This window comes from Rhineura floridana, chromosome 2 (assembly GCF_030035675.1).
Source record: "Rhineura floridana isolate rRhiFlo1 chromosome 2, rRhiFlo1.hap2, whole genome shotgun sequence".
Taxonomy (NCBI): domain Eukaryota; kingdom Metazoa; phylum Chordata; class Lepidosauria; order Squamata; family Rhineuridae; genus Rhineura; species Rhineura floridana.
In genome coordinates, this window is record NC_084481.1 from 166,247,650 (window position 1) to 166,262,514 (window position 14,865).

At 42.2% G+C, this 14,865-nt stretch overlaps 1 protein-coding gene across 3 annotated transcripts in view; it reads right to left on the bottom strand.

The window, feature by feature from the left end:
* The window catches only part of STARD9 (StAR related lipid transfer domain containing 9), a 217,018-nt gene that overhangs the window by 126,091 nt on the left and 76,062 nt on the right, over nt 1-14,865 (bottom strand). For all 3 annotated transcript variants that reach the window (XM_061611273.1, XM_061611274.1, XM_061611277.1), the window contains 4 exons: nt 8,147-8,263; nt 7,109-7,141; nt 6,951-7,012; nt 4,711-4,823 (listed from right to left, as the gene is read on the bottom strand). In XM_061611273.1, the coding sequence (XP_061467257.1) occupies nt 4,711-4,823; nt 6,951-7,012; nt 7,109-7,141; nt 8,147-8,263 (325 nt within the window). The remainder of the gene's footprint in view (nt 1-4,710; nt 4,824-6,950; nt 7,013-7,108; nt 7,142-8,146; nt 8,264-14,865) is intronic.

Here is a 14,865-nt window from a genome sequence, read left to right on the forward strand (position 1 = left end):
CAGTGATTCCAACCCTATCTCCAGGGTCGTTTTCAGAGAATATCACTGGGTGACTGTCTATTTCTCAGTAATGTATGAATCTGTGCAAGCAGTGGACCGGTGCCTGGACGTGGTGGTGGGCTGGATGAGGGCCAATAAACTGACTCTGAATCCTAGGAAGACAGAGGCACTGTAGGTAGGTGATTCCCTAGCCTGCAGAATGCAGTGATCAACTAGGCATATAAGGGGTATGACAGTATTTCAGGTATCCTGGTCCCAAGCTGTGTAAGCCTTTATAGACCAAAAACAGCACCTTGAACTTAGCCAGGCAGCTAATGGGCAGCCAGTGCAATTCTTTCAGCAGTGGTGTAGCATGTTGGCAGTATCCTACCTCAGTAAGCTGTCAGGCCACTGCATTTTGCACCAGCTGCAGCTTCTAGACCAACCTCAAGGGCAGCCCTGCATTGAGTGCATTGCAGTAATCTAGCCTGGAGGTTACCAGCACATGGACAACAATGGTCAGGCTACTGTGGTCCAGAAATGGCTGTAGCGTCTTACCAGCTGTTGCACCCCAGACACAAGGACAGTTAGATCAGAGAGAGGAGTCAGATGAGGACGAGGTTCTTGGGGGCGTTGGAGGAAGGGAGGGCTCTGGCAGACTCCCATGGCTGGCACCCCCATCGAGGCAGTTCCAGCCCCGCCTGCGAGTCCCCTGCCAGAACTGTTGGGAAGCGACCCTTCACTCGTGCCAACCCCACCCATGCAGGAATCCCCTGCCAGGCACTTCAAACGCTTCTGCACCAATCAGCATTGCACTTTCACAGCCCGCGCTGTCACCTAGCGAAGCCCTGCTCTCAGATAGGCTGTCTGAGGTTTGCCCCCCCATGGCCTGCACAAGGAGGCGTGAGAAGGGAGACTTTCAAAGGGTGGAACTCCATCGGAGCTGTCGTTTACTCACAAAGACCTTCCCTACTTAAGCAGGTGCCTCCCCAGACTCTAGTGCCGGGTCAACTCTCCCCACATGCTGCAGAGACTGCTTAGGCAGAATAGTTAGGGAAAGTAGTGAGTCAGGGTAGACAGGTATACGAAGCGCACCGCTTTGGATGTGACCATCACAATAATAAAACAACAAACAGATCACACCTCGTCTCGGTCTGGTTCCTTTGTCTTTGGGTTGGACACCAGCTGAAGCTGGCAAGAGGCACTTCGAGCCACTGAGACCACCTGGGCCTCTAGTGAAAAAGATGGATCCAGGAGCACCCCCAGACTACGGATGACCCGATCCAAAGCAGGCTTTCGGGAACCACCTACCCACAGATGTTTTGTTTTTAAGATGTTATAAAGATGTTTTTAGTATTTTTGTTTGCTGCCCTGGGATTTGTCTGGGAGGAAGGATGGAATATAAATTTAATAAACAATAATTTTGACGCTAAGGCTGCACACGTAATCCAACATTCTTTGAAGTAGATCCTATTGAATACAATGGGATTTACATCTATGTAAACAGGCATGAAATCAGGCTGTATATTTCTTAACATCCATGTGCCTATTCTAATGAGCAAGTTATGGTGTTTCTTTTACAAATTTTCACTTTCCATGAAACTTAATTTGGGAATATATGCAGATATATATGGTTCACACTCTTCTTTATTGACTGTTAATCCAAAAAAGCCTTCCCAACTTCAGTCATCCCTGGCCATTGGCTATACTGACTGCGGTTGATGAGAGTTATAGTACAAAACATCTGGAGGCCCCTTCAGGTTGGAGAAGGCTCCTCTAAAGAAATAATTAAAACAAGATATGGATAGAATAAAGTGAAATATTCACCTACTTTTTAAATAAATCTTTAAAATATTCGTGTACATGTACCAACCTACCATCTGACTAGTAACTCAACCAAACTGAATCACCAGTTAAAAATCAATTCAGTTTATGTGGTCTCACACAAGCATTTTAAGTCTACACTATTAAGTCACACTGTTTAACAAATACAGTATTTCATCTCTGAGGCATCTAGCCAAGTTTTTCTAAACATTTGAACTGCAGTGTTTAATCGTTAGCAAGAGTAGTGCTTCAGAACTTTGTTGGAACTTAGGAGCCTATCAGAAGACACAGATACAAGGCAACAACAACCTTATATGGTGTGCTGAAGCAGGATTCCCAAAATTTGGATAGATGCCATTTCTCCTCCAATGTCCTTGTTATGCCTTTGCTCTCATTGCTATTAGAAAGTAAGGGAAGAAGAGATCACCCTCTCTAATTATAAATGCCATAAGGAAACACCATTATCAGGCACTATGTCTATGTCACAACCAATCATGTCTGTGCACTTTAAAAGTATGTTTCATGAAACATGATTTGTTTTTCATAAGCAGGTCACAGTAATTTCACTTGTAATTTAAGAGAAAAATGTCAGAGACTTGAAAGAATTTACTTGTTCATAGAATAGTAGCGTTGGAAGGGGCCTATAAGATCATCAAGTCCAACCCCCTGCTCAATGCAAGAATCCAAATCAAAGCATTCCCGACAGATGGCTGTCCAGCTGCCTCTTGAATGCCTCCAGTGTCGGAGAGCCCACTACCTCTCTAGGTAATTGGTTCCATTGTCATATGGTTCTAACAGTTAAGGACGTTTTTCCTGATGTTCAGTTGAAACCTGACTTCCTGCAACTTGAGCCCATTATTCCATGTCCTGCACTCTGGGACTATCGAGAAGAGATCCCGGCCCTCCTCTGTGTGGCAACCTTTCATGTACTTGAAGAGTGCTATCATATCTCCCTTCAGTCTTCTCTTCTCCAGACTAAATGTGCCCAGTTCTTTCAGTCTCTCCTCATAGGGCTTTGTTTCCAGTCCCCTCATCATCCTTGTTGCCCTCCTCTGAACCTGTTTCACTTTGTCTGCATCCTTCTTGAAGTGTGGAGACCAGAACTGGATGTAGTACTCAAAATGAGGCCTAACCAGTGCTGAATAGAGGGGAACTAATACTTCACGCGATTTGGAAATTATACTTCTGTTAATGCAGCCTAATATAGCATTTGCCTTTTTTGCAGCCACATCGCACTTTTGGCTTATATTCAACTTGTGATCAACAACAATTCCAAGATCCTTCTCACATGTCGTATTGCTGAGCCAAGTATCCCCCATCTTATAACTGTGCATTTGGTTTCTTTTTCCTAAGTGTAGAACTCTGCATTTATCCCTGTTAAATTTCATTCTGTTGTTTTCAACCCACGGCTCCAGCCTATCAAGGTCCCTTTGAATTTTCTTTCTGTATTCTATAGTATTAGCTATGCCCCCCAATTTTGTATCATCTGCAAATCTGATAAGCATGCTCTGTACCTCCTCATCCAAGTTGTTAATAAAAATGTTGAAGAGCACTGGGCCCACGACCGAGCCCTGTGGTACCCCACTCATTACTTCCACCCAGTTTAAGAAAGAACCATTGATGAGCACTCTTTGAGTACGATTCTGGAGCCAACTGTGGATCCACCTGATAGTTGCTCCATGCAGCCCACATTTAGCTAGCTTGCTAATCATAATATCATGGGGCATGTTCAAATGACCTTTCCCAAATTCAGAACTAAGGCGTAATTAATAATTCACAGCAACATTATTCCTGTTCTCAAAAAAGGCTGGAAAGCCCTTGTTATATGTTTCTAGGTTCACTACAGTACAGGAAGAAATATCACCATGTAATATATCTAGCACATGGTGTTAGTTCTTCTTGAACTGTAACAAACCTAGAAACATCTAATGTGCAGTTCACAATCACTAGTTGCAAATATTTATCTTAATCCGCATTGAAAAAATACTATCACATGAACATTGCAATTTCCAGAGTCTGGGAAAATAAGAAGCCCCAAAGGTTTCCGTGGATTGTCCCATCAATATGGAGAATTTGTGACAAAGTCAACTGGTCTGAAAGCATTCAGTTGTTACATAGCTTTTACATTTCTTAATGTTATTTAGTAATGGGAACAGAAGTATCTCTGTTAAGAGATGAGCCTCAGCCTGCTCAGCAAACAACACAGAGTAACAGGAATTTCCAGAACAACCTCTAGATATCCCCAATACTTGCTTGCTACAGATGAGAGTGATGGTGGGGAGGGCTCAATTCACAGCCAGAAGGCCACAGCATGATTTCAGACCCTTAATCCTGCTTTATGTGTGTGGATCATCTGGAGGAGAAAAAAGGCTCCCAAGATGAGCACTCAGACTGGCTCTGAACTATTACGCAAGTTCTTCTTTGTTGCAACCAAAAATAATAAAATACTTCTTTAAAAAAAGATAAGAACAATTAGACTAGTTGTTTCCATTTTTCCCCAAAGAACCGAGAGAAATTCCAAGTTAAACTGAGGCGGGAATTTGGAAGCTCACCCATTTCTACTTCGGTGTATTGTTGTGTAACTCAGAGCTGTATACTAGGTGTGGGGAACCTTTGGCCCTCCAAATGTTGCTGAACTACAACTCCCATCATCCCTGGCCATTGGCCATGCTTCCTGGGGCTGATGGGAGTTGTAGTTCATCAACATCTGGAGGGCCAAAGGTTTCTCACACATGCTGTATACCATCAGTAGGTAAACATACAGAAGTCACATATCACAATTTTGGGAATCTGATTTCCCTTCCACATCTATGTTTCCAATCTACAATTAACAAAAGGGAGGGAACAACACAAATGAGCAAAATATGCACATAATATCAATTTGCAGCCCCCTTAAAAGTCACTTACCTTGAACATATGGACCCATCTCAGGATGTTCACGGACACGAAGCGTATATGGCTTCTTATGGTCTGACTGGCTTAATAAGTCTCGGACTCGCTCATTATAGACTTCTAGGAAACTGAAAAGTAGAGGTAATGATACAGGAATTCTGGGCCAGTTTGGATGTACTTCTCCATAAGGAGGAGCTATTCATGATGAGAAAACAAGATTATGCTTACCCTGTCTTGCCCAGCAGACACACCTGTCCCATCCCTAGGATTTTTAAACGCAACACTGGCTAGGGCCTAACATTTGCTTCCGGCCTACATACATAAAACTAATGCATGAAAAAGCCTAACCACTGACTGATATACCACTTGCAGTTTGGTAATCAGCCATGTGAATTCAGCCTACTTGATTGGATGCTGCACATGTAGGCCACATGTAAAATGGATACCACTGTGTAGACATCCAGTGGGCCCAGAGGCAGGACAGGCATATCCAGTGGTTGAGGTGGGAGGGAACAATCTTCCTCCCTCACCATGTGGAGCCTATTATTATTATTATTATTATTGGGCTTTTGTTTGCCACCCTGGGCTCCTGCTGGGAGAAAGGGAGGGATATTAATCAATCAATCAATTTATTGCTATTGTTATTAAAATTTCTATCCCACCTTTCCTCCTAGAAGGAGCAAACAAAGAACAAAACTCTAAAAACATCCCCAAAACAAAACATCTTAATTTTTTTTAAAAATAAAACATCTTAAAAACAAGAGGCACTTTACAAGAGGCAGTGATGTCCACCAACTTGGATGGCTTTAAAAAAAGATTAGACAAATTCATGGAAGATACAGCTATCAGTGGTTACTAGCCATGATGACTGTACTCTGCCACTATAGCTAGATGCAGTATTCTTTTGAAAACCAGTTGACAGAAGCCACAGTAGGGGAGAGTGCTCTTGTGCTCAGGTACTGCTTGCGGGCTTCTCATGGGCATCTGCTTGGCCACTGTGAGAACAGGATGCTGGACTAGATGGGCCACTGGCCTGAACCAGCAGGCTCTTCTTATGTTCTTAAAAAAATATTTTTTAAAAAATCTTGTAAAATATCTTAAAAAGCAATTCCAAAACAGACACAAAGTGGGATAAGGTCTCTAATGAAACGGCTTGTTGAAAGAGGAAGGTCTTCAGTAGGTGCTTCTAGTCATAGAGACATTAGTCCAGATGAGGTTGAAATATGCTATGCCACAAAACAAGGTATTTAAGACAAGTTTAGGGCCATGAAAACATGTACCTGCAATGTATAGGCAAGTTATAAAACAGTACAAGTGTTCCATGTGTGCTTACAAATGCTAGAAAAAATACTATGCAACTGATAAGCTACTTGTTGAATATCTGCCTCTGAGTGTAGATACCCTACATTGGATCCAAACGTTCCTTTCTTCCTCTGATGGAACCAGTATTTCCTGTACATTCCCTTATATACATTCCCTTATATACCATAAGTATAATTACATAATGATTGCATCTATCATTAATGCACTGTATTAATCTAGACTAAAACTGAACAAACTAGGATTCCTTTGGGCGCTCTGCCGTTATTATGGAGGGCCTATAGTGTCGAGAGGACCTGAAAATGTCTAATGCTAACTGGATCTAGTGACATTTAAATATCTATGCAAATCATAAAACAGATGAAATAACAGAAAACAATAATCACATACAAATCTAATTCCAAAAAATTGCCTACAGCTTTAGAAACAGAAAAACTGAGATGGCTCAATTATAGACCAATCCAAACTCTGGCCAGGCAGGTAGCAGTGAAATGGCAGATAAACCACTGCACCCCAAGCCCTACTGCTCGCACCACTCAGGATGGAAGGTGGGGATAGTTTTTCCTCTAATTTTTTTTGGCGGTATCAGCTGCAGGTTTGTGCGGCTGAAGGACCAGAACAGGCCCCTCTCCATGGACAAGCCCAGTTTAGGATCCAGCAGATCCATTATGAGACCTGCTCTGCCCCTCCATTGTAATACCACTGGTGGTAGCACTTACTCTACTGTACTTTCCATGGCTGCAGTGAGAGCCTCAGAAGCAGCAGTGACTCTCTTCTCTATGGAGACCAGTGGATGGGGATGCCAGGGAAATTCTAATTACTCCAGCAGCAAAGATCGGGTGTGTAAGTGTCAGACTGCAATCTTAGATGAAGAAATAAAATGTGTTAAGACCTATAGAACTACACAACAAAAAGACAGAGAGGGGCAGGCTTACCTGACTTCCACTCTGCATGATGCTGACTGTTTTGAATAGTCATCTTCCCTTGAAAACAGACCCTAAAGAAGTCAAACATTTTCATTTTTTTGCTTTTAGGATGAAAAAGATCAATGGAATTTAAACAATGTAAATATTTGGTTCAACGAAATAAATACCTCACATATACGAGGTGTTAATCCAATGGATGCCTTGAAAAGTGAAGAAAGAGATAAGATCACTTTATAAAGAGTAAATAGTGTTTACACAATGGTAAAATCTCCATGGTACCATCTGACTAAAACATGAAAAGTTAAAAAAAAGTTATGGGGACAAAACTGTTTCAACAATGCAACCAGCTTCTCCAGCTTTAGTACCTATTAGCTCAGATCATAAAACTGGATAGTTGGAAAATGAAGGAAGAACAGGATTGTTGCTCTGTTGTATAACACAAAAAGCTTTAAAAAACTGTTTTAAATAATGAGATGTTTCCACAGTTACACAAGCAGAAGTCCACTTGTGCAATTTCCCACCAGTTCTTCCCCATTCTGCCCCCCCTGCAAAGTCTCTTGTCTGTTTGTGTGTGTGAAATCAGTGAAAACTGGGCAGAGAGTGCTTGTGTGAGCAGAAGCTCGTGTAAGTTGTCTCCATCCAATTTTCACTTATTCCCTCTTCCCAATGCATTCCCCACACAAAGCAACAAATCCCAGGCCTTTCCTGAGGGCCCCTCAATCCTCAACAGAGGCTCTACAAAAGAAGGCAAAGAGGACTGTAGTGGGGCAGAGAGGACAAGAAAGCCCTGCTGTGACAGCAGACTTGTTTCTGTAATTTTGTATGCAACCCAATAAGTTATAAGAGTTGAAAATTATGTAGTCCGCTCCTTTGTGAAAGAACAAGCTCTTTGATATCAAACACTCCTGTTAATTAAAATTGTACAGATTCAAATGTACTACAAAGTATACAGCAAGGGTAAAAGCAAGGCTCACAAAACCAGAAGTAGCCCTCCGGACTGGATGACTGTAGTCAAAATAAGTCCAGATGGTGAAAACAAGAATGCCTTGAAGGAATGACATACATAGGCGATGATAATATCTATACCAGTGCACTTGTGACTACTCATTATCCATATTAAAAATTTTGCTGCATATTGAACCAGTCCCAAGCGCCAACAACAAATTTAAAATAAAGCACAGAATGTATTTGATGATGTTACTCACTGGAGTTCCCATCATGGTGTATGTTTTTCCTGAACCTGTCTGTCCGTAAGCAAAAAGACAAATGTTGTATCCTTTAAAAGCACCGGATAATACTGAAGTACCAAGATCCTGGAAAACCTGCCATGAACAAAGAAAGACAGGGAAATTATACTCAGTATGTATACTCAGTATACTCAGAAATTATACTCAGTAATACTCAGGAAGCATGAGTAGGAAGGTGTCACTCCAGCCTGTGTATCTTCAAAAAGGGAAGATGCATTCTGTGCATCAGTGAATTGTCATGACTTGTCAACCTCTTTAAACTATCTGAAGCCTGGCTATACTTTCTTGTTTTATTTTGCATAAATAATCTTGTTTCAAAGATCCAAGGTTTCAAAGAATACAGGATGCCCAGAAGATGGGACAGGTATAAAGAATGTGGGAAAAGTGGGCTATAGAGGTAGTGCTGTGAAACAGAACCCAGATGCTTTTTAATTGCTGCTCTAAATTTTGTATCAATTATCAGATTTTGCACTTAGATGACTGTATTTCAGGTGTTCCAAATATACACATAAATACAGTTTCGTTTCATTCTTCCTAAGAATACTAGCTTCAATAACAAGGCCTTCCAGAAATGTACCACAGCAAATATTCAGCCACATGGCAAGAGGACACCATATGTTTACAAGGCAGTAAAACATGAAACACAGACACAGTATATTAAAATAAAAATGACTTTGTTTATTGCACAAAGGCAATAAATCACCTGCTAATGAAGCACAGTTAGCTATGATGACATATTTTGTTAAAGACATGGAAAGATTATCTGTAAACAATGCAGAGGAAAGGCTGAGAATATCTAAAAAACTTTTTGCCTGATCTGAATATATTCAGGGTAGTCTTTCTATAAATTTAGTAGGCAATTTTGAAATTATTACTGTTTTATACTTCACATTACTTCAACTAATAAGACATTGAGGTCAGGCTTATGAAAATCTTGTAGACTTGTTGTGGAGAAAGTTACTCTTCCTTGACAAGCTGTGTGGCTGAACAAGGGCTCATCCAGATGACTGTAAAATGTGTGACATGATCACTTTGTGTTTTCATTATTTTTTGGTCGTCCATATGACACCGTGCGCTTTTGCGCATTTTCACACAGTTAAATCTGCTCCTGCAATACTGCAAATCATGCGATTTGCTTCTTTAAACTGGGAATCATCCGCTGTACCTTCAGGTGCTTGGATGCAATACCGTGGACTTTACAGCTGTGGGCATTTGATGGGCGGTTCCCCATATCCCTTCCCTCATTCTCAGCCAATCACGTATTTCCACTGTTGTGCATGTGTGCGAATGTCCGGGTAAAGCCAGGAAAAAGGAACCTATCAGAGCAATGGTGTGGTGTACTGCGCAGATGCAAAAAAGTGCATTTGCGCAGAAGCAGCAACAGCGGTTAATTTTTAGCCAGCCTGCAAACTGGGCAGCCGCTCAGGGTGAGATCTGCAATTGTGGTTGTTTGTAAACTTTTTCAAGGGAGAAAATATTTATCTTTGCTTAACCTCCACCTCCCACCCCTCACCCCCCCGCATCAAATGTCCTTCTTGAACATATTGGTCATTGCTTCCAGGCATCCAGAGTCGAGGGGGGGAGAAGAGAAATAGAGACTTTCCTCTTGGATTACAGACACTCAGGCACCCTTAGCCAATTTCGCTTTCCTGCCTGCAGGGCTACTCTCTTTGAGTCTTGTCAATTTCAACCACAGCCTGCAGGTTCTCTGCAGCCCAACTGAGCTGAAAAGTATACAGTCGCTTTTGCGAAATATCGCAAATACAAGCAAAAATCCCACAGGAATTATTGGCATATAAATGGTTTGCTACAGCATCTCAGCCACCCGCAACCATAGAGACTGGTGGTCTACCTTCCTAGACATGACACATCGTTACTTGCTGTTCTGGAGAAATAAGTGGAATTGCAATCATGTGTATCTCCAGAAACGTTAAAGTTAGAAAAGCATACAGTCGGTTTTGCGAAATATCGCAAATACAAACAAAAATACAGGAATTATAGGCATATAAGTGGTTTGCATGTTTCTTTTATCAGAGGGAATACCGCAAAGCCTGTGCTGGTTGCTTCAGCGCAGATTGACATAGCAGCATGTGGGGCTTTTTGCCCGCATTCCCTGCCCGAGCCGAGAGCGGCCACCCGTGGGGGGGGGCTGTTTGCTTCCCTCAGGGGCAGCATTCCTGCCGCTGAGCCACATAACGGTCCGGGACTGAACCCTGCAGTGAATGAGCCCAAGGATTACGGGGGTGGGTGGGATTTGCCCGGCGATTACAAGCGTTGATCCCTTGCACTGCCCACAATCCCCCTGGATGGTCAGGGGCACCTAGAGACACACCCACCCCAGCCGGCACTGCTCCAGGGTGGTGAGCGACAAGGAACTCCATTCCCATCAGGAAATTCAAACTTTCGCACTCATACGTTCAAGCGCATGCGCCTTGTTGTGTTTTGTTGCAAAGGGGGAGAGGAGCATACGTCATATTTTTGCGGACCAATTGGCTGATGGGGGGAGTGTTATGGGCGGAGCTGGGAAAAAGCGAGAAGAAGTACGGGTCCTCTCACTGCGTGTGTGGGCGCAAAACAAGCAGGTTTTTTAATTGGGAAAGGGCGAACAAACAGGCAAAGTGAAGACTGTCAGATGATGAACCAGATATGGAAAACGTGGATTATCCCACTCCGTTTGAATGAGCCCTAAGTTGTTTTAGGAACATCTCAAATTCATAGAGTCATAGAATCATAGGAAAGTTGGAAGGGACCAATAAGGCCATCAAGTCCAACCCCCTGCCCAATGCAGGAATCCAAGTTAAAGCACAACCGACAGGTGGCTGTCCAGCTGCCTCTTGAATGCCTCCAGTGTTGAAGAGCCCCCCACTTTCCTAGGTAATTGTTTCCATGTTTGTACTGCTCTGACAAAGTTTTTCCTGATGTTCAGCCAAAATCTGGCTTCCTTCAACTTGAGCCCATTATCCCATGTCCTGCATTCTGGGATTATCAAGAAGATATCCTGGCCCTCCTCTATGAAGCAACCTTTCATGTACTTGAAGAGTGCTATCATATCTCCCCTCAGTCTTCTCAAGGCTAAATATGCCTAATTCTTTCAAATTAATTTCACTTGCTTCTCATATTCTCAAATACCACAACTACAATTTTCAAGAGTTTTTGTCCTTGTGTAATCACATGTATACTCTTGATCTTCCCCCCTCTGAGTGTGGAAAAACACTGCAGTGGAAAGCTGGTTTTGGCCTGACATTACCTTGGGTTGCTTTACAGCACTATTTTAACATCTGTTTTTACTTAAATTGGTTTCTATGAAGAAGACAGTGGGTGATATCTAACTAAGTCACAGACTAGACTAACTGAAATCGATGGTCATAAATTACTTAAGTGCATTGGTTCCAGGGGCTCTGCTCTGAGTATCAGTAAACACAGCCTATCACCCAATGCACCTTCTTGGGGGAGGGAAAGAATGCTAGCACGGTCAAGGAGGCAAAAATTCCATTGAATTCACTGTTACTTATAAAAAAAGCATTGGAACACATATGGAAGTTCTACTTTCAGCTTGTGGATCCCCCTCTTAGTCAAGTACACTTGTCAGTTTGTAGCAGAGCTTGGAAAAGTTACTTTTTTGAACTACAACTCCCATCAGCCCAATCCAGTGGCCATGCTGGCTGGGGCTGATGGGAGTTGTAGTTTTAAAAAAGTAACTTTTCCAAGCTCTGGTTTGTAGCGTAGTAGGCCAGTTTGCCAGCAGCCATCTGCACGTTGTTCAACATTTGTTTTAAAATATTTTCCACGTTAGTTTAAATAACATTGTACAATATTTTTCAGCATTAACACCCAAATTAGTTTGTTTTAATTTATTTAAACACTGCTTTTCCACAATGGACTGTGCCTAAAGTGGCTCACAATAAACACCACATAAATATCAAAATACAATGCTTTGTAACTGAAATTGTTGGCACTGTGAGGATTCTGGTCTTTTGAACACAGTCATTCTTTGTGTCTTATTCCAGCTAATGTTTAAGCCAGAAATAATTCCAAATTGAATTGGAGATGGGATTATTCAATGGCATAAATACATTGTCTACATGTTGCGGAGCCTACAGAGGCATAGTGAACCAGCACAACAAGACTTCAGAGGAAAACTGCTTGGGCTTAGAGCTGTGCCCTATTCTGAAGGCACCTGCTGCAACAGAGTTAGGAAAGCCTTTGCTGCACCTCAATATGGTGTGTGTTACCCAGGTGCCCAGTCTGGCTGGCACCTTAAGCATAACCCTTAACTCCTTGGCTCCTTTAGCTTTGCTCTACAAGTAGCTGTGCAAAGCATGAGGCTTTGGCAAGTGCACAGAGAAGGCTAATCTTGGCTTACACTAGCTACCTTCATTAATAGCAAACAAGCTTCCCTCAGTGTCTCAGACGAACAGATGTATGCAAATGTTGAACTCTCTGCACCTGATCTATTTGCTAACTGCCAACCAACACTAGCACATACCTAGATGTGACCATCAATTAGTCCTAGCAAGAACCAAGTTGTTTAGTCTGCTCAATCTTCATTGAGCCTACCCAGGAGCAGTTTGCTCCAACTCTAGCTAATTCCTCTCCATCCTTCTCTTCCCTGTCCCTTTGCCTAAAGTGTACCACTTGGGTTAGTCAGGATAGGATCCTTGAAGTAGGGATGGGGTAGAAATTCAATTCATTTAAAGGTGAACCTACCTAATTCACATTTTCTGAAATAATATGTGGACTGAAAGCAGCCATCCTTTGGAATTCTCACTTCCCTGAATTTTGCAATGCAGTTCTCCAGCCAAGTAAAGTGTATTAAAATGCATATACTAGAGCAGTAGCAGCTGGCAGCAGGGCTGTGGAGTCGGAGTCGTAAGCAATTTTGGGTGGAGTCGGGAGTCGGTAGAAATGTACCGACTCCGACTCCTTCATAAATGGCAAATGTATATTAACTAGTAATAACAAATTTACTGTAGTAAAATGGTAGCGCAAGGCATTTCATCACCACCACGTGAATCCAGAGCTTGGAAAAGTTACTTTTTTGAACTACAACTCCCACGAGCCCAATCCCTGGGGCTGATGGGAGTTATAGTTTAAAAAAGTAACTTTCCCAAGCTCTGGATTCACACGGTGGTGATGAAATGCCTTGTGCTACCATTTTACTACAGTAAATTTGTTATTACTAGTTAATATACATTTGCCATTTATGAAGGAGTCGGAGTTGGAGTCGGACAGTAGAAAAATAGAGGAGTCGGAGTTGGAGTCGAAGGTCTGGCGTACCGACTCCACAGCCCTGGCTGGCAGGGCAACATTGCTCACCTGGCTTCCAAATACCATGTATCACTGCTGGTGACCAAGAAGAGAAGGGAGAGGGGCATGACACCAAAGAGCTTGGCAAGGTGCAAGTTCTGTGGTAGGAACCTCCATTTTTTCCTCTTAAAAAGAAATTGGAGACTTCTATTTAGACAGGGGCTGCAGCATAATTCTTTGCCCTGGCATTGGTTGCCAAACTTAAAACCCTCCTGAAGATATTGCCACAGAGATGAAAACTTACAGACACATTTTTGAAACTGTCAAGGAATTGGTGCAGAGGCAAAGGGTTAGACCCACCCTTTCCCAGTCCAAAACATCTACCACAGCTGCTTTTTAAGAAAGAACATGAAAAATCCAAATTCTGGAATTCTTACATATAATTTAATTTGATCCTTATGTGTGAAGTGGGGCTAAAAGATATTGCACCCAAAAGCCTCAGCTGGACATGAAAATGGGCTTCTGAAAAGAATCTCAGCATCTGGGCATGTTCATATGGGTGCAAGCTAGTCCTAAGCTATATAGGGCTTTAAAGGACCGGACCAGCACTTTTAACTGAGTGCCCAAAAGCAGACCAGGAACACCTAGTCAGTCAGCAGTCTTACCTGTAATAAATGGCATTATTAAGCATTATTAAGCCATGATTGATACACTGAAAGACATGAGAATATGGTTCCTACTCTTGTAAGAAGCTGATCCCCGTAAATTCATATGAAAATATGAAAAGCTAATAACTTTAGGGGGGAAAACTTTACTGCAAAACAAAGGCTCCGTACACACCATACATTTAAAGCTTATTACTTCCCCCAAAGAATCCATGGTACTGGGAACTGTAACTCTGTAAGGGATAAACTACAGTTCTCAGAATTTTGGGGGGGAAGCTATGTGCTTTAGATGTATAGTGTTTATGCAGCTGTATATATAACATGTGGTTTCATTATTCTTTCCCCGAGAATTCTGTTTTTATTTGAGGTAAAGTACTATATGTCTTCACTCTGAACAGGCAATTCATGGAGGGATGAGGGGTTGTTTAACCTGATTCTTTTAAGCTGTTTGCTCAAAATCACACCCCACTGCTTTTCTCCTTGCAAAATCAAAGATACAAGCCCCTGCATCTTTTATCAGTTCAGGGGGCTCTTCTGAGTAGACATGGCTAAGGAGATAAGGATTAAACACACATACACCTCTATCTGGTCTTTGGCTTGGCCTGAAGCCATATTCAGCTGCTGACAGAAGCATCATGGAACAATACATAATTAGTTGTTCCACTCCAAGTCAACTGCTAGGTAGTGTCAGACCATAACCTCTGATAAAACTATCAAATAATCTGCACCCCTTTATCAAGATAGTAAAAGCCAATGGCAAAAAAT